At 40.2% G+C, this 20544-nt stretch overlaps 1 protein-coding gene across 2 annotated transcripts in view; it reads left to right on the forward strand.

Moving 5' to 3' along the window:
• Positions 1–20544, forward strand: part of LOC122966848 (potassium voltage-gated channel subfamily C member 1-like) — an 85539-nt gene that overhangs the window by 28342 nt on the left and 36653 nt on the right. For both annotated transcript variants that reach the window (XM_044331199.1, XM_044331198.1), the window contains exons 2-4: positions 12707–12838; positions 13530–14391; positions 17667–17879. In XM_044331199.1, the coding sequence (XP_044187134.1) occupies positions 12707–12838; positions 13530–14391; positions 17667–17879 (1207 nt within the window). The remainder of the gene's footprint in view (positions 1–12706; positions 12839–13529; positions 14392–17666; positions 17880–20544) is intronic.

Here is a 20544-nt window from a genome sequence, read left to right on the forward strand (position 1 = left end):
TAAACAACAAGCATTAAGAAGCAAACACAGGATGTAACTCCATGCAGCAGATTCAGCATCATGTAAAAATATATCATGAAAATGAAAAACATATCACAACTTGTATTGTGATGTGTACTGCCGGCTGATACAGAACTATCAGCAAAACAACAGAGTGATCAAATGAGTTTTCAGTATTTTGTTGGTTGTCAATACATGTTTTGACATTACTAATCTTATAACCCTGACAATTTCCTTTATCCATTTACATGTTAAAATGTGTGCTTTAATGAAAACTTAAAGACAAAAAAATATTTGATTTCAATTTGCATTTTTAGTTTTTCTTCTCCTAGAGCATGTGTAGTACATGCCTGGGTTACAATATAGGAGCTATGCCATAAGCCTTCAAATGACGGAAATTAAAATTAGCAAAAACACCATAGGGGTCAAAGGGTTAAAGGAATAGTGCAATAGATTTTGGGAAATCTGCTCATTTACTTTCTTCAAAAAAAAAAACGTATATGAGAAGATGGATATCAATGTCATGTATGTGCATTAAGTGCCAATTTTCTCTGTGATCGATCATTTTCTTCTTCTGTAAGTATAGCTGCACACATAGTTGTTGTCATTAATCTGGATTCATGTTTATTTTGTCAGACAACATTGTGACCATAAAATAAAATGACTGACTGTTGGCTTTGATGCAGTTTTATTGTTTGCCAACTGTAAAGAAGACAAAGAAGAAGAAACACAGCTGTTTCTCTATTGTACAGGTACAGGTTGTGGACATAGTGTTAATCTGGCCTTGCTTCTAAATTATGTTGAACAATTCTAAAAAAGCTGAGACTGCATAGCTAAGGAAGGCTAAACAGATATTTGTACTGGACACAATGTGAATACTGGTCTAGTCAGTGTAGTTAGATTTCAAACAAGCACATCTTTCTGTCCACCGTGACGTGATGTCATCCCTGTTCTGACACAAGACTCAAAAACGCCAGTACTGCTGGAAACTGGTTTCAAAGCTTGTTTAATATGATGTTCCTTTATAACATTGTATGAACTGTTTGCTTGTTTGTGTTGAAGCTGATCTTTGACACCCCCCGCATGTCGCCATCTGTCAACAACAGGAAGAGAGGAAGAGACAGAGAAATGAGACGGCAAACAGGTTGAGGGAAAGCATGAACTGCAGCGAGGATGAAGGCAGCTTGACAGACGATGAGATAAAGAGTAAGAGATGAATGAGTATAAACAGGGAGAATGAAGTGGAACAAGAGGGGAAGAGAGGGAAATCCATAGAGGGAGGTCTGCCGAGACTTTAGCACACCGGGATAGTTTTAATGCACTGCACCACTTCCTGCTGTCTGAAACAACATGGAGCAGCTACAAGACCACATACAGACTGTCTCTCACCTGAACCTCGCACGCTTTGTCTTTTTATCTCAACCCACAACCTCACACATACACACGTATTCACACAGCCTGTCCAGTCACATTCTCACTGACTTGGCAGAATGCTTGTGTGTGTGTGTGTATGTGTGTGTGTGTGTGTGTGTGCGCACACACAGAGGGATCCCAGCCAACATACTGCCGTATCCTTCTCCTGGGGAGTAAACAGTATGCAAATCTTCAGCCAGGCTATTTGTAGTGAAGTCACCTTTACAAGGGACACTGTGTGTGTGTTTGTGTGTGTGTGTGTGTGTGTGGGTGTGGGTGTGGGTGGGTGTGTGTTGGTGTGTGTGTGTGTGTGTGTTTTCTGCAGTGTAAGAGAGGACATCCCGTTTGCTGCGTCACTGCTACAGGAGAGAAAATATGATGTCATTGATGAACTCTAGCTGCGGTCACATTTTTAACCAAAACTTGTGCTCTAAGTGGGCACACATGTGTGAATAGAGTTATACAGTGAGAATGATCTTTGTTGAAACATTTTGAACTTATCATTTGGTTTTCTACCTTTGAAATTGCTCCATCCCTCTTGCAACATAGAGACTGGAGTTGTTAGGTTTAGGCTATTTAAACGCGTTGACTTTTCAATATTTAAAGACCACCATCTTTCTCTGACCTTTAAGCACCAGGCCCAGATAGCCTACCTTTAAGTCCCTTGTTCACTGGTTCCAATGTTTCCCATAATGCAACTCAATAGTGTATTTTGTTAGACCTTCTCTGCCTGGTAAATGGTCATGTCTATCAAACTCTTTCAAATTTTTGAACACAGGCTTTTTGCTACAAATTTGTGGTCTCCAAGTCCAAACCAAAATAAAGCTCCAGGGAGCTGTTGATCAAAAACAGTACCTAAACATGCTAATGAATGTTTTAGGAGACAGGGTCACATCATCACAACCATTGAAAATCTGAAATAGAGCAAAGACACGGGGAAACACTGTGTTGCCATATTGTGGTGCCATCTTACCTCTCAATGATTTACGGAATATTTAGTAGCAATGTGAGTCAACAACCACTATCTAAAACCAGATGTTCACCTCCTCACACACATACAGACTCAAACGGACAAAGGACATGCTCAGACGTTTATTTTAATCAATGCAGCTGTGTGCACAAGCCATGTAAAGCAGGCTGAAGCATTTATTTGCACTTCAAATCTATTTTACTTCTGTTTTACTACAGTGATTATTTGCTGTCCTGACCTACACTCAGTACTGTGCCTGAATGCAACATGCATGTAAACTCTGAGGGAGGACTGACGGCCAAAATACACTGGGCATGGACACGGCACAACACATCTGTCATAGCATGGCTACAGCAGAACGTGTCTATCATAATCAACTGAAGCTGCTACACTGACCACAGAAGCTGCCTGCACCAGCGCAGGCATCGTGCAGCTCATCTCTATTTTTGATTGGCTGGTCTGTTATTTTTTTCCGCTATGTGCGGATACACAGCCCTCCAAAAATTTAATACATAGAACAGTGTAGAAAAAAACTGTTCAAAAATGATTAAATTAATATCTCATTGTACCAGAGGCAATGTGACGCAGCAGTGCAACCTTGTGGTTTTTTTACATTGTACATTAAAATAAATCAATCAAATAAATGTGTATCCTGTAGCTAAAACAATCTTGTTAATTAATTCAGTACCAGTTAATATAGCCTACACTTCCAAACCCTGCATAAAACACTGCATTATAACTTGGCTTGCATTATCACTTGGCAAAACTCAATACGCATGCAGTGATGGAGACGGAGTTGGTGTAGCAGGTTGAAAACCACGCTCTGCCCCGCCTATGTGACATGCCATGTCTGTGCCTGGTGTATTTCAGGTGTGAAGCTGTGGCCACTGCTCTTCTAACAAGCTTGAAGAAAACGATGCATAGCAACACATTGCTAATATAGTGGCAACATGAGAAAATAACTTCCCAATCAGTATGCAGTTACCTAGCTATAAGTATCACCTCAGGTCTCTGTCTGGCACCTATTGGTGTGCTTTACCACACCACATATGCGTCAGTTCTGTGTCCTATGTGAACGGGTATTAAGTCTGAACCAGTAATTGCTTTTCTTTTGCGTACATTTATAGTTTGCCTCATGGTATCTTCACCAGCTAGAGGTCAAAGCTTACTGTACCACAGCCACCTCTTTCTATAGTTTCATTAGCCTTTCCTCATTTCTCTCTCTCTCCTCACTGACATATAGGTCAGTGTGGGATCAGTGTGATGAGTTTGGGCACAGATCTCTAGCCTGGCCGGGCTAAATGACTGTAATTAGATGCTTTTGATCCTCTGTCCCAAGCTGAGAGCAGTTTTTTCTTGCTTCATTGCCTTCTTGCGCCTCATGCCTTTTGTTGTGCAATTCTTATCCATCTCTTGGTGTCTGAAAATCAAATTGTTCTTCCTTTCCCTCCATCATCCCTCTCTTTTGTACATCTCTCTATTGCTGACTTGCACACTTGCTGTTTGTGTCCATCCCTCCCTTCCTCCCCTTTCTCTCAGTATTGACATTATTAGCTAAGTACTTAGGTAATGAGTATTTTCTGAGTCACCGGATGATGTTTATGGTTTTAGTGTTATTCCTTCTGATATGCTAACACAAGCAAACCTGTGTGTATGTTAAGACCACTTAGATGCTTTTAACAAGCTTGTTTTGTTGGTCTTTGTCTGCTCGTATTTGTAGACTAGTTTAGCTAAAAGCAGGGGGTTTATATGTCAGCAAAATGTTTTAATATTACAGCTGCATTAATTGATTTTTGGCCACTAGGGGTAGAAAAAGTCTGAAACAAGGGAAATGGAAACACAGCCCAGACATTATAACCCTATATTGTTATAGCTATCATGTTAATAAGTGCCTGTTTAAACATTTAGCAGACACAGAGCAACATTAAATTCCCATCAGTTTCTGCCCATCTGGCAAATGTAAGTCCTACATTCACATTTTTTTCTATTAGCTCTGATTTGTTCTCCACCAAATATGTCTCTTTAGCTGCTAACTGTTCAACTTTCTTCACCAGTCAGCTGCGAACTGTTGGGCTTTAATAAATGTGTTATCAATAAATGTATGCTACACACCCAGCTGACACAAAATTGTGTTTCTGTCCTCCTGGTGAATGCAATATTCTTGCTTCTTAGCTTTGGTGTGGTCTTAGTGAATTCATGAACAATATCTGGCTCTTCAGCTGCTAACGTTAGCTGCTCAAGCTTCTTCACCAGATAGCTGCTAACTTTGTGAATCAGTTGTTTGGCGCTGGGCAGGAATTTTATTGATAAAAATAGATGTATTCAAGCTGAAATAATAATTATTTTTTTAGCACTTTGGGGCAGAGAATCTCTGCAACAAGCAAAAAAGCTCATACCTCTGATTTACTGTCACCATAAAAACTTATTTTGACAAATATGTTAGCAAACTTACACGTCCAGCAGACACAGAGCAACATTAGCACTCACTTGGAGTCATGTTAAATGCAAGTCAAATATTCACTCTCCTTTTGGTCTCCACAAACTCCTGAGAAAGGTAAATGCTCCACTATGTTCACCAGCTAGTTGCTAACTCTGCTTTTTTTGATGAAAACAGCTGCCTGCTAAAGCGGACAACCAAACACTGAGCTAAAAGATAACTGGGGGAGAACTGCTGAATTGGGTGATAATTCTCTGGGTTTGTCGCAACTAGCATTTCATTTTATGCACACAAAAAAAGAAACAAGAAAGAAGGAACTGCTCTAGGGACAAAAATGAAGATGAAGAAAGGAGAGATCTAAGGGTTCCAAGAGACGACAGTAAAAGGAACACAAATGAAGGAGAAAGGTATTAAAAGAGTGACAGAAATGGAGGAGAAAATAGCTGAGACAGGAGGGAGAAGAGGGAGTCGGTGATGAAGAAAATAAAGAGAGAAAGCTAAAGAAAGAGAAGATTGTCCAGGGGAGGAGGTAAAGGAAAGAGATTTAGGTCACTGTGTATGACTGACAGGCAGTGTTGCCAGATACAGCTGATAGTTTCAAGCCCAAAAACTATTCAAAAACCACCAAAACGCACACAAAGCCACCCAAAATATTTAGCTAACTAAAAATCAATGCACACCAGGAGACGAAACATATATAATAGCGATAAACATTAGCAGCAGCCAACCACCACAGCAAAAAACCCGACAACGGGTTGCTTTCACATGATAAGCCTTATTTATTTGTAGTTTTGTTCAGCTCTGTCGTAGAGAGAAGCACTGTTCTTCTTCTTCTTCTTCCGTTGTTTGGTGCTTGGAGCAACGCATTTCCAGTTTCACAATTAAAGCCACCTCGTGTTTCGCCACTTGAACACTTTTAATATGAAGCAGCAGCAGTACAACATGGTTGACATGTTCATGTTCAGAAGTCTAAGTACGGAAACAAATGGATAGCTATACATTTGTGCTTTTTTCTGAAACAACAAACATGAATATGCAGTAGATTTAAAGTTTAAAACACTTTAAAGTCTATTTCTACTGCCAATGCTTAAGAGGAAAATTGCAGATAAAAGAAAAGATGGTTCTTGTTAAGGAAAAGGTCTATCTGACAGAAATGTTTCCACCATAATACTAGGATTAAAATAACATCTTAAATTTTATTAAAAGGCTACAGTTATCATACTTAGTATGTCTGAATGAGTCTAAAACATACAAAAAGTCACCTCATGTTATCCTGTACTAGTAATATTGTAAGGGAATATAGTGTATATAGTATATGTGCCCTTGATTCAATAGCCTAATGGACAAAAACACATTTCTACACAGTGCAGCAGTACAGTGGAATAATCTGCTCACAAATCTGAAATTTAGTGTTTCACAGAGCACGATGAAAGTGGCCTTAAAGAAATGGTTACAAAGTACCCTGTAGCATATTCAATTTTAAATCTAACTTTTTATGACCAAGAAAACATGAGCATAGCTACCCTGCCACCTGCTATTTATATGTTTATTGTATTATCTTTGCTTGCTGTCTTGTTGTTGTTTTGCTTTTATCTTGTGCTGTGTTAAGTGTTATACTAGAGGACCACAATGGAAATAATCCTTCTGACTTTATTGTGTTTTCATCCTTGGTGATTTTTAGTGTTTTACTTCAGTGAGGTGTTATACAGTGTTTTTTAATCATCAAATACATTCATGTAAGTATCCTGAAGAAATGATGACTCAATTTATCCAGTGAGCTGTTTGGTCAGTCGATGGGCTGTTTACACATTTTTAGACACGATTTAGCTCTGCAGCATGGTCACCCCCAGTTCAAAATGAGCCAGCTCTGGGATAGTGGAAAACCTCAGTCAATCCCAAACATAGCAGGCAAGGCCACTAATCTTGCTTTATGACACAGGTACTTACTGACAGTGTGACACACTTGTGTTTGTTTCATCCTGGTTGTATAGTATAGTATTACTAGTGCATTGTCTGGTGTGGTCGCACACAGTGAAAGCTAAAATTCTCCTATCAACTAGTCAGACAATCACATTATTTTACCAGCCAGCTACCATGCCAAATGATCGCTGGTTACCTGCCAAATTGTCTGGCAGAGCAGACAGACTCACCAGCCAGACACATTTGAGCAGCATTTGGCTGGTAGAAGGTGTTTCTCACTGAAAGATCTCGTCTGACAGCAGAAATAGAAAGCTACTGTATGTCAGTGAAAACACCTGTAGAGTGTGATATGTAAAAAGTCTGCCTCTTAACATCTCTGGCATGGCAAGTAAATGGAAGTATAATGACATACACACAACTGTGATCAATATTTAATTCTGATTGTCCACTGGACATATTCTGATGTAGGTTATTCTTTCTCTTTGAATACCTGACAAATTTGACATTTCATCATACACACTTGACTTGTTTTTAGCTATGCTAGCAGTGAGACTCTAGGAATGACAATGTCAGTCGCTCAGTTCACCACTTTGGTCCAGACTGAAATATCTTACGAACAAAAGATCAGATGTATTGCTATGAAATTTCATACAAACATCCATGTCCCCAGAGGATGAATCCTAATAACTTTGTTATTCCCCTGACTTCTCCACTTGCACCACCATGACTTTTGGTTTTGAATGAAGTATCTCAACAGCTATTGCAGAGATACAGTAGAAATATATTCATGGTCAGGAGAAGATATATCATAATGATGATCCCCTGTGACTACTAATCTAAAACTACCAGCAGGTTGACATTGGTTGAGTGAAATATCTCAACAACTATTGGGTGGATTGCCATTACATTTGGTTTGGTTGTCCCACTCAGAATGAATTGTAATAACATATTTTTGTCTTGCACCATCATCAAGTCAAAATCCCAATTCATCCAATATTTCAGCCTCAGCTGTACTTGTACCAGAGTTAGCATGCCAGCCCACTAGATTGAGATGGTGAGCATTGTATACCTGTTTAACATCAACACGTCACTGTGAGCATGTTTGGTTGAGGATGTTAGCATTTTTCTTTTCTAGCATTTTTCAAGTACAGTCTCACAGGGCTGTAGACTTGTAGACTTTGTATTTGTATTATTACTTCTAATTCATGCAGACAGCACAGAACTTTAGTCACTGGTCACTGGAGACCAAATACTCAATCTGCATACAAATAACACAACTTTACACTTTAAAATTGTGTGCAGGAGCCAGGAGAGTGCTACTTGTTTGCTATTTGGCTTTCTAACTAAATCATGAGTCATAATGAGCAAGGTCTTAGAAGGACTCAAATTAACAAAACATTTTTCTCTGGAAGATTGGGCAGTTTGAAATTTACTATATTACAATATTCATTTCATCTTCCTCTCATGATCATTCACATATTTGACAGGAAAAGGGCTGCAAATGCAATTCTCCTGCATCAATAAACTAGAAACACTACCAATATAAAATAAATCAGAGTGTGAGAGATACTGCAGTAGTATCACATGTATGCAAAATAAGATATTATGTAAAATGTACACAGATGTTGTGTTTTAGTAGTGATTAAAATGGACTGAGATGTTTAAAAAACAGTGCAGCATACAGCTAAAGGGACTCGCCAAAACAAGTAATGAGGGGATGTTTATGCCATGTATCCTTCTATATCTGCCTTTTTGTAACTGTTCAATACCCCTAAAATTTTCAAGTACGTGTGTGTGTGTGTGTGTGTGTGTGTGTGTGTGTGTGTGTATGTATGTGTGTGTGTGTATCCAGGACAGCTCTAGATAGCAGTGTTAAATTAGACCATGATAATAAGCTGTGGGACTCGATGTGCTCCCTGTGGATCGGAAGAAGACTTCATCTGTCTGTCTTCATCACTGACCTGACACACGCACACACACGCATACACACACATACACACGTGTACTTGAGAGCATACTTACACATCTATACTTAAGCAAACACATACACCTTTTAGGCACACACATTATCGAGCATGTGAACACAAGTGTACTCTATGTGCACACACACACACACACACACAGCATTAAGTTGACCTTCATCATTGACCTAACAGACAGTTGCCGTGTGAGACATGAGCATCTACACACGTACACACACAGGAAGTGGTTTTGACACGGTTTGACTGGTTTTTTAATCTTCGTAAGTGGGTTGCTGGTTAGGGTTGCAGTGGCCTGTTGAAGTAGAACAAACTGAAACATATGCGGTGTCTTCTGTTTCATTTTTGGTTCAAATCCTCATGTATGTGAAAGAAGAAAATCTGTCCGACTTATTCCTAGCCTCATCCTCCTTCCAGTTGTAGCTTTCACTGAACCAGTGAGCTAGCAGTATGCTTCAGGTGTCTTCTTTTTCTGTTTGGGGAAAATTAATGATGTGATCATCACTCTGCCTACTACCTTACTACCAAGGGATGGGAGGACGACCCGATTAAGTGGCCTCAGATAATGTGCAGTAGCACATTTGCCTACTTTATTGATCCCTCTGTGACCGACGGTGAAGCGATAAACAATCTGAAAAGCTCTGAGGCTCATCATTGTATTTCCATTGTAATGAAGTCAGTGTTAAAAGAAGTGGACCAGAACCATCTCAAAGCAGAAAACCAAGTCAGAGCATCACCACATCAATTAGCTAATGCTAAGCTAACTTATTTTGTAACTGCTAAGGCCACTTCTTCTGTTTGTCCTCCCTTTCCTCAGTAGGACAGGCAGAGGTGTAATCACATTATTCCAGAGCATCTGAGCTTTTCCTGCTATTACAAAATGTCAAACCTATCAGGTAATACTTGATGCGAGAGGAAAAACAAGTTTGCAACAGTACAAATGTAGCTTAACTCAGCACCTCTATTTCTGTATGAACAATAAACCGTTGTGTTTCACATAAACCATGTGTTCATGACCCTGTGACCATGATCTCACAGCAAACATATACATTTCTGTACAGTAAGCATGTCACTATGTCTAATACTGTATGTAAGAAAAATGTGCATTTTTTAAACCTTAACTTATTTTCTCTTACCTTAAATGAGTAGTTTACCCATAATACCAAAAACATATTTTCTCACTTCTCACTGGCATTTGATATTGGCTGCTCACAGCAGTTTTCATAGGAACTATTTTTTCAGTAGAAAACTGTCCATAGTAAGGCCTGTGGTTTATGGGCTCTGTGATGAACTAGGACACTGTCTCTGGAAAGATGCATTTGTTAAAGGTAATTTATCCAAATTCCAGTCATTACTGTGTACTGAAGTATCTGCAAGGCTAGATACAATCATTGATGAGATTTTTTTTTCTTTCTGTAATTTGGATGAACTGACCCTTTAACCCAGAAACCTGGCCTAAAACTCAACCAAATGTGTCAGACCTGATAACTATACAAATGTGTAGCACTAATATCAGTTATATCAGAAATGTTCAGTGCTAATTTTGTGAAATTAGTGAAACTTTTAAACTTTTAAAGCTGCATTAATCAATATTTTATATTAACAATGGATCATATGACTAAGTGATTGTTCAGTTACCCTCATCTCTACAGAGCATTTTAGCATCATCTAGCGAAATATTTTGGTTTTCCAACTGTTACCGTTTTGGTTCAGTTTCACTGCTCTGATTAATCTAGTTTCTAGCAGCAGCAGCAGGCAGCTGCTCTCAGTGAAAAAGCTCTGATAAACATATTGTACACTACCTGCTCAGCAGACAGACACAGTTAGCAACTAGCTGGTGAACACAGCAGAACATTTAGCAGTTAAAGAGCCATACATTTTTCTCAGGAGCTGGTAAAGACCACAACAGAGCTAAAAGGAGAGTGAATATTGTCCATATCTTATAACTTTAAAAGAGAATAGCATGTCAATTTTGTGTTTGCAGCTTTTCTGCTGTTGCCACAGTGTCCAATGTAACATTTTTTCCCCCACTGGCCCACTTGGCCAGTACATCCTAGTTTTACTGAGCTCTTGTATATTTTCACTGGCCTAGTGATTTATTCATTGTATACATATTACATACAACAGAAGTTCCCTTTAGATTTGGTTGTTTTCCTTTAGTTATGGATATGTAATGTTGATATATTACACAAATATGCAAAATGTAAAATAAGCCACATATTGGATCAGTAAAATTAATGGTTTATAAATGTAGGTTTACCTATATTTTGTATAAAGCCAGAGAGTATGGAATACATAGAGAGAAGAGAACAAAATTTATGATAATAACATTTCAGCAAGTATGGATGACCTTGATAATAAATCCTTGTGTCAAGAACTGAGACAATACTGAGAGATCTGCAGAAATGTACTTGTTAAGATAGAACAGTAAAAAAAAGAACATAATGGCATTTGTTTGTGTGTTCATGTTCACTCCAAGCTCCTTCTGTCTGCCTCCACTAGCCACCTGTCTACTACAGACATGGAGTTGAACTGTAATGAATGAATGAGAGGGAGAAATGCAGAGGGGACAAATGAAATAGAAACTAAGAGCGTCTGTCTCCACAGTAAATCACCTGAGTGTTTAATGGTTATTTATATGTGCTTTAGTACGTAACCACCACGAAACAAGAAAATAACATTTTATTTCTCTCATTCACTGCTTTGTTCTCGCTACCGCTGCCAACAAAATGTAACTGTTCAATCATGGGATATCTGATCAACCTTTCCTCCAAAGATGCAGTTAGTTGCTTTTGGGCAGAAGATGCCAAATATGCAAATCTAGTGACAGTAAGGTGGTTCAGAATGGGAGGCTCAGTATCTGGATGATTGCTGAGAAAGAACATCAGGGTTAAAAGGAATGAAAGGACTTCAGACAATGAGTCTGTGCTGTCCTTGAGAGACGTCTGAATGAAAATGAACATCTATCCCTGCATTTAGGGAGAAGACTGCTATGCCGCACACACTGAGAGGACCCCAACACATCCTGGCAGCTCACTGCATAGAGCACAGGAAGAGAGGAGTATAGAAAGTGGGGAGAAACAGAGAGAGAGAGAGAGAGAGAGAGAGAGAGAGAGAGAGAGATGAGAGAGCAAATAATAGTAGGGGGGTAAGGGGATGCTGCAGAGGAAAGGAAATCGCATTACGCACATGTGAGCACTGTACAGAAAATGACTGATAAAACACTACATAAAATACATGAATCGTTTTCCAGTGCAAAGGTAGATAGAGTGTGTACGTGAGCATGTATCGGGGGGCTGATAGGTGGTCTAAGACAAATAGATGATCATTGATCCTATGCTAATAGAAAAAAGACTGCTCAACCTACGTGTGGCAGATCTATAGATACACACACACATACACATCAATAGACATTTATCTAAGTTCTTGCATACAGTACACGGCATACGTGTTTTTCATAATGGCGCTCACAGTAATGCATACATCTCCTTATTCCACCATTGTTCATTTACCCACTTATTTTTTCTTTACTTACACTGTGTATGTATCTACTCTCTTCCTGTCTTTCAAAAACACACACACAGACACCCTGCGTACCTAATTTCTTTTACACTCTCCATCCATCATCCCTCCCTCCCTCCCTCTATCTCCCTGACTGTGCTGTTATCAATGGGATTGCAGCAGTCAGGACATTTGCACTGAATTAACAGCATTCCTCCACTTTCCTCAGTGTGTTATTGGCGCCCCCTATCTGCAGTATGTTGGCATAGCCTCTGCTTTCCACTTTACTGCAATGTCCCAAACCCCTCCTCCTCCACCAGCAATAAATTAAACACATAAAATACTTGTGATAAAGGCTCGAACTGGTCAGAAAAATGTTGGCACACAGGGGTGACAGTTTCCTGTAGTGTCACTTAAAATAAAAAGTGATGATGTTTGCAAATTTTTAACACATCCCTTCCTCCTTGTGTCTGTCGCTCTCTGCAGTATGTGGCGTTTGGCTCGCTCTTCTTCATCCTCCTCTCCATCTCCACCTTCTGCCTGGAGACACACGAAGCTTTCAACACCATCTACAACAAAACAGAGAACGTCACCATTGGCAACATGACACACGAGGAGGTACTGTGTTTTTGTGAATTGGTTAGTCTGACAGACTTAATGTGACTGTTTTGAAAGGGTTTTACAGTGATTTAGTGTTGCACTACCATGAAGTTTGGAGACTTGCAAAAACAGATAAAAAAAGGAGGAGGACAAGATATCCTGACTTTTAGTCACTAGAATCAGTCAAGCTCCAAAAATGATTCTAAATTTCCCATGATGCAACCAAGAGCATCCTTTCATGAGACCCTAATGTCATCTTGGAATGATCATGATTATGAGATTCCAACTTGTAAATAGCATTCACATCAATGTCAAAATATTTTCAACCCTAATTCAACCAAGTTGAGTTGTCTTGTGATGTGAACACTTGGAAGTTGTAAATATTGGAATCTTTCCCATCCGTCCCATATCACCCTAGGGGTCAGCTCAGAGTTAGTGAGGATCACCCTCAAATAAATTATGTTGGGTTAAAACAGAATTGCTAAAGAAAATGGAACTTTTTACAGGAAGCACAAATAGCACGCATGCATATAACATTTAAATGGTAGAGCACTATACCCAGAGGCACAAGGTATTGACACAGGGACGGCTTTAATCATTTCATGAGACCTTTACTTTGACAGTACTGTCAATATGAATGAATGATTCATGAATGAATAGAGGCTTGATAAAATCAACTAATCCTTTATTCCTTTCTTCCACCCTCCAGATAGTGTATGAGGTGGTCACAGATGGCTGGCTGACATATGTGGAGGGCGTCTGCGTCATCTGGTTCACCATTGAGGTGATGGCGCGTGTCATCTTCTGTCCTGACAAGGCAGAGTTCTTCCGCAGCGCCCTTAACATCATAGACTTTGTGGCCATTGTGCCCTTTTACCTGGAGGTGGCGTTGAGTGGCCTGTCCTCCAAAACAGCCAAAGACGTGCTGAGCTTCCTGCGTGTGGTGCGCTTTGTCCGTATCCTGCGTATATTCAAGCTGACCCGCCACTTTGTCGGTTTGCGGGTTTTGGGCCACACTTTACGGGCAAGCACCAATGAGTTCCTGCTGCTCATCATCTTCCTGGCGCTGGGCGTCCTCATCTTTGCTACCATGATCTACTATGCTGAACGCATAGGTGCCGACCCAGACGATCCAACGGCTGCGGCCCACACCAACTTCAAGAACATCCCCATTGGTTTCTGGTGGGCTGTGGTGACCATGACCACGCTGGGCTACGGGGATATGTACCCTGAGACATGGTCAGGAATGCTGGTGGGTGCCCTCTGCGCCTTGGCTGGTGTGCTGACCATTGCCATGCCTGTGCCCGTCATTGTCAACAACTTCGGCATGTACTACTCCCTGGCCATGGCCAAGCAGAAGCTCCCCAAGAAGAGGAACAAGCACATCCCCCGAGCTCCACAACCAGGCAGCCCCAACTACTGCAAGCCAGATGCTCTCGCCATGGCAACCGCCTCACCGCACAGGCTGATGGGCAATGTGCTTGGACCGGGCATGGTGGGATCCGGCAGCATGATGGGTACTGGAGATTGTCCACTGGCACAGGAGGAGATCATTGAAATCAACAGGGCAGGTGAGTGATCGAGGAACAGAACTGAGATATTTTGAGAATATTTGGGTCCATGGTGTGTGGATGTGGGAAAAACACAAGTACCAAGTCCATAAAACAGTCATGGATTGCAGACAGTTATGAGACAAGAGTCAATGGTACAAATACCTCTCTTGAATACACTTTTTGTATGGTTGGTGACCAAGCTTGCTAACTGCCTATTAGCAAGAAAAAAAATAACTTTAGCATGGTCCTGGCTAGTTAGCATGTTAGCAGTTAGCTTACAAGCTACAATATTTAGCCAACCAGTACTTGTCTATTTTGTGAAAAAAGTTGGCCCAGCCAACTGGTCAAACCAAAAATTACTCAATTAAGAATTATATTAAACCGAAAAGCGCCAAATCTACAACATTTGAGAAGCAAGAAACAATTTTTTTTTTTTTGCTTGATAAATTACTCTGATAAAATTATCAAGAATTTGAAGGTTGTGATAGTCACTAAAAAGTGTTTGAATTCAATGTGAGTGTTGGAATGTGGTTGTGGTCAAGCATGGGGCATGTTTGTGTATGTGTGTCTGTGGGCTCCGGTACAATGTTTTGGCATGGCTGAGAAAGAATTTGTTTTTCACTCATGTCTCATCTCTTCTTCACTACTTATTGAGTTCCAAATTACAAACTTAATCACTGGAGTGGCCTTGAGAAAAATAATGATATAACACTGTCAAAGTTTCTCACTTTCTTGTCAAACTGATGACCAGAGGTCAGATTTCAAGCACTGAATGGATGTGAGAAGTGTGTATCTTCAGGTTTTGAAGCTGTAAATAACTTGCTAATGTCCTCGTTCTTCCTGGAGTGGAGTACACTAAAATAGATTTTAATTTACGATGGGACGAGAAGGCTGAAAAAAAAAAGCTTATTACTTTCTCTAGACAAATCCATCTCTTTACTCTGCCAGCCAGATGCTGTACAGCTGAGGCTGACATGCTCAGATAATCCTGGATCGGGTCTATATACAGTAGATATTCAGTATTTTCTGCCTGTCGAAACATTGATCCAAGCCATCTCATCTCATTTCGGCTCAGCTCATCTCTGCTGTACTCTACTGTTTTAATAGAGGTGTCCATCATCTGCACTGATACAGGGATGTGTGTGTGTGTGTGTGTATGTGTGTGTGTATGTGCGTGTGTGTGTGTTTGTGTGTGTGTGTGTGTGTGTGTTTGTGTGTGGTTTTTTGCCTTTTTTTGCCTTTTTTTGCCTTTACAGGATTTAAGGTTTATAACTATGAATAGTCTAAAAATTGGCTTGCCACCAATAGCAAAATGACATGTAATCTGTGTGTGTACGTGTGTGTGTGCATGTGTATTTGTGTGTGTTAGACCACTTAAGTACTTGCTTTTAAATAAGCATTCCTTTAAAGCATTTGCTGTGCACATCTCTAGAAATTTATGCTACGTGTCTGCAAGATATGATTGAGCCCATGAACTGTTGGGGCTGTATATCGGGGTGTGACACAAGGTCAGCAACTAACTCAGATAGAGCTGCAATGATTAGTCAAGTAACTGATTAGTCAGTCGACAGAAAATCGTTTGAGTCATTTTTTAAAGAAATACAAAAAATCTTAGGTTCCAACTCCCTAAATGTAAATATTTTCTGGTTTCTTTAGTCCAGTAAACTGAATATCTTCGGGTTATGAACTATTGATCAAGACAAAACAATATTTTAGGACATCACCTTGGGCTATGCCATTTTCTGACATTTTATATACCAACTGACTAATCAATTAATCAAGAAAAATAATGGAAAGATCAATCGATAATGAAAATAATTGTCATTTGCAGCCCTGAACCTCAGAGCAAACCGGAATCAATGATGGTTGAAAGCTTTTTAAGAAACTAAACATATTGTAACCTCCGCATAGTAAATCATTCCTGTTGTTCAACTTTGATTCATTTTGACATGCAAATTTGGGCTGTTCATAAATAGTAAACCATCTTGATGGAGCTATCCTTTTAGGAGACAGAGGGAGCTACCATAGCCTAGCACAGTGGTTCCCAACATTTTTCTACTGGGGCCCCTTTTGTGGTTAAAAATATTTTCACCCCCACCTTTGCCAATTAGCAAAAGTTAGCATGCTATCATGCTAAGCTAAGGTGTTGACAATGGTAAACATGCAGGCTGACTGCAGACACAAAGGCTTGTTACTGGTGTATTGTGTGAAACCATTTGTGCCACCTCTATCCTTTGCTGTGTGTGTGTGCGTGCGTATGTGCGCGTGCACGTGTGTGTGTGTGTGTGTGTGTGTGTCCACCCCTCTGGCCTGTATCTGTAACTGTTGAGCAGTAAGTCATATCAGATTAGTTTTGACAGCTGTGTTGAAAGGTACAAACACTGCTTCCCCTGTAGCAATCTCCGTTTTTTGTTTGTGTGTGTGTGTGCATGTGTGTGTGTGTATGTGCATTACAGTATATACTCTCTCCTACTCCTTTGTTTTGCCTCTCATTCAGTGCTGTTCAATGCCGTGTACATGTATATGAAGTGTGTGTATGTGTCTGTAGGTGTGTGTGTTTGTGTGTGTGTGTGTGTTTACAGCCTGCTCTACTGCAGTGTGTTGGTCATGTGATCAGTATAGCTATCACAAGGCACTAACGTTCCTTTACATTCCCCTCCTTCTCTCCCTCTCTCCTCTTCCCCTGTCTCCCCTATCATCCCTCCATCCTCTCCTTACCCTCTTTAATTTTCTTTTTACCTCCTAATCGTTTTTCTGTTACCGCTTCTCTAACATCTCTCGATTTTCGGCTTCTGTTTCTCATCTCCTAATCCCTTCTCCTCGCCATCCTCTGAGTCGCTCCTCACCACCTCCGTTCTTATCTCCCTTTTCCATTTGTATTGCTTTTATGCTTTCAACCTTACCTTCCCTGCTTCTCTCAATGGGTCCACCTCTCACCCCCACCCCCCTCCTCTGATACTCCTCCTACTCCTCTCTCCTGACCATTAATCTTCTCCTACTTCACCTCCCCTCCTCCTCACTCTCTCTCAACTTTCCCCCTCTCCCTTCTTATTCCAATTTTGTCATTTTTAAACTGTCTTTCTTCACATTCACATTCTTCCCTTCTTTTTCTTTTTTTTTACTTTCTTTCATTTGATTATTTGATTTTCTCTATCCTGTCATCTCCTCTCCTTTCCATGTCTCCTTTCCATGTTTCCTCTCCTCTTTTCTTCTCTCCTCTTCTTTCCTCGCCTCTTTACTTTTTCCCTCTATTCTACCACTTTCTCTTGCCGCTTGCCCCCGCCCCCCCACAGATTCTAAGCAGAACGGCGACGCAGCAGCCAACGCAGCAGCCCTAGCCAATGAGGACTGCCCCACCATTGACCAGGTCCTTGGGGACGAGCGTAGCCCAGCCACCGGGGGCCTCGGCTCCACCACCAGCCGTGAGCGCTACCCGCACGACCGGGCCTGCTTCCTGCTGAGTGCCGGGGAGTTCCAGCGCACAACGGACGGGAACGTTCGGAAAGGTAGGAGGTCGGAGGGGGGGAGGAGGAGGATTGAGAGGGGAGGAGGAGGAGGAGGAGGAGGAGGAGCAGGGGGAGGGCGATACTTGAGTGACAGCAGTGGGCTGTCACTTGATGCATGGTCTTGACTGATATGTACTGACACTGTGTGTAGTGTGCAAAAACATCAAAACACATCCAATTACACGCCGACCCATACACACTTGGGGTGGACAAAATAACAGGAACACCTAACAATATAAAAATGCAGTGTCAGGAATGAGCATTGCATTTTACAGGTGTTCATGATATTATATCCACACCCCCTGCACCTATAGAATGTTTCACACACACAGACACACGTACAGGTACAGCAGAAAAATAGATGCAAATGCACACACACACCATATAGACAACCTTATAATATGAACAAATATATAGTGTATTGTATTTCAAAATAAAAGCACTCAAGAGGCCTAAATCCTTAATGCTAAAGTAAAACTAAGACTCATCAACACATAAGCATACAACATATCCCCTCTCCCAGCCGTCATTTTTAATGACAGCTCAGCATCACCTCAAGGCTCACTCCTTTTACACATCAAGAGTTCGCACCTGAGGCACAAATAAAATATCAATGTCCAATAGATAGTATTGATTTGATCCTGCTGCTCATTCACACCTTCCAACTACAGCTGTAGTAGAAGTTCCCTCTATGCATTTATCCTGCATCTGTACTGCAGAGGTACTGCAGAGGCTGCTGCAGCACTACCATCTGCGCTGCTGTTGAAGTGACTGGATTTGCTGTACTGTAACACAAAGGTATTCATGTCTCATAATGACGCATGCGTACATACAGTATGTCTTTTTGTGAATCGTGGTCTAATAACGCAGTATTCAAATTCTGCAGATGATTCCTTACTGAGGTGGATTAACAGTCACTCAACAACATGACATGCAGGATAACATTGGACTTCAGCGTACGCCGTGTTCTGTGTTCATCACAGCTGATACAGTTCTTTGTGTTATACTGTGTACATGCAGCTTAACTGTTTCATTTCAAAACACTGTTATTTATTAGATTGATAATGTCACTTTTCTTTTTACTATTTCTATATTTTTTTCTGTCAGCAAATCTCATGAAAAGACAAAAAACACAGTTCTCGACAGCATCAGTCATTTGTTCAAATGGTTTAAATGATACATGTTAACCTGACAATGACCTCTAGTGGCCGTGTGAATTATGACTCTGCCATGTTGCGATGATTTTATTAACACTCACAAAACCTTTAAGGTAGTTGGTTGTGCTGGATGGGTGGGTCAACAGCAGTGTGTAAGAATACACACTGCTGTCTTGTTCCCAAGTCTTCTTCTGCAGTATAAATCAGTCACACAGCTGTTAAACTCCTACACTGCTGTATTTGCATTATGGGACACACACTTCATACAGTTTGTTCTTGCTGCTACAAATGCAATAACTGTATTTAATCTAACATTGCTATCGGCAGACAAAAGACTCTTTATCCACCACCTGATTCTAATCCTTCAAATGCAATTTTTGCATTTTATTATTTATTGGAATGTTCTTATTTCCTCACTTACTTGTGATTATTTGTGTCTCAATAAACACTGTAATAGTAGTATGGTGTATATGGTATGTAAGGCCTTTTATTTTTGTTTATAATGCCTAATTTTGTATATATAGTAGATGTTAATAATCTATATTGTATTTTAGTTTTTAGCCATGCTAGCGTGTAGCTCTAGGGATGGCAATGTTGGTTGGCCAGTCCTAAGTATTGGATGGATTATGATGACATTCATGGACCCCAGATGATGAATCCTTCAGACTTTGGTTTTTGTTTTTTTCTTTTTTTTATTCATGACCATGTTTATTTGTTACCAAGGTTAACATCAGCAGGTTAATATTGTCATTATGACTATGTTAACATTTAGCTCAAAGCACAGCTATGCCGAAGTAAGTAAGCCTCACAGAACTGCTAGCATGACTGTAGATTCTGGTCATTGTAGTTTTTAGCAAAAGTTAATCAAACAGAAGGAAATGGTGAATTTTTGGGGGATTATTTTCTGCGGTGGATTAACACACATTTGATGTTCTTGTGAGTAATTGTGTGTGTGTGGATTGAGTAAAAAAAAACCTACAGTTTCGGTACACAGTGATGAAGGAACATGTCACCCAGTGCAACAGTGTGGCTCAGTGATGTGTTTTTAATAGTTTTTGGACAGCAATGGAGGTTTATGACACAAAGGAATAAGGATTTTATACACACACAATACTTCATTGTTGGTTTTGTCTTTTCATGGGATTTGTTGACAATAACAAAAATATAGAATAACTCCAGCCTCATCCTTTAGGGTACTAACTCATAGTGTGCTCATTGGGATTTTCTTTCAATGGTTACATTTTAAAATGTGTGTTTCTGTCTTTGTAAAGGAGGACATCTTTGTTTTGAAATGAAATGTAAATTGCAGTATTTTCAATCTGATCTGACAGAACAGACAGATGATGAGTGACATGTCTGTTCTCAGTCATCACGTCATGCTTCTTCATGTTCTGTCTGTCTCTTCCTCACTCTATCCCACTCTAAAGTTTATTTTTTCTCACTTTTCTGCACTGTAATTCATTAACTCTCCATGCTTTCTTTCTCTCTCTCTCCTCCCCTCACTTTTT

Source organism: Thunnus albacares, chromosome 17 (genome assembly GCF_914725855.1).
Source record: "Thunnus albacares chromosome 17, fThuAlb1.1, whole genome shotgun sequence".
NCBI classification, from domain to species: Eukaryota; Metazoa; Chordata; class Actinopteri; order Scombriformes; family Scombridae; genus Thunnus; species Thunnus albacares.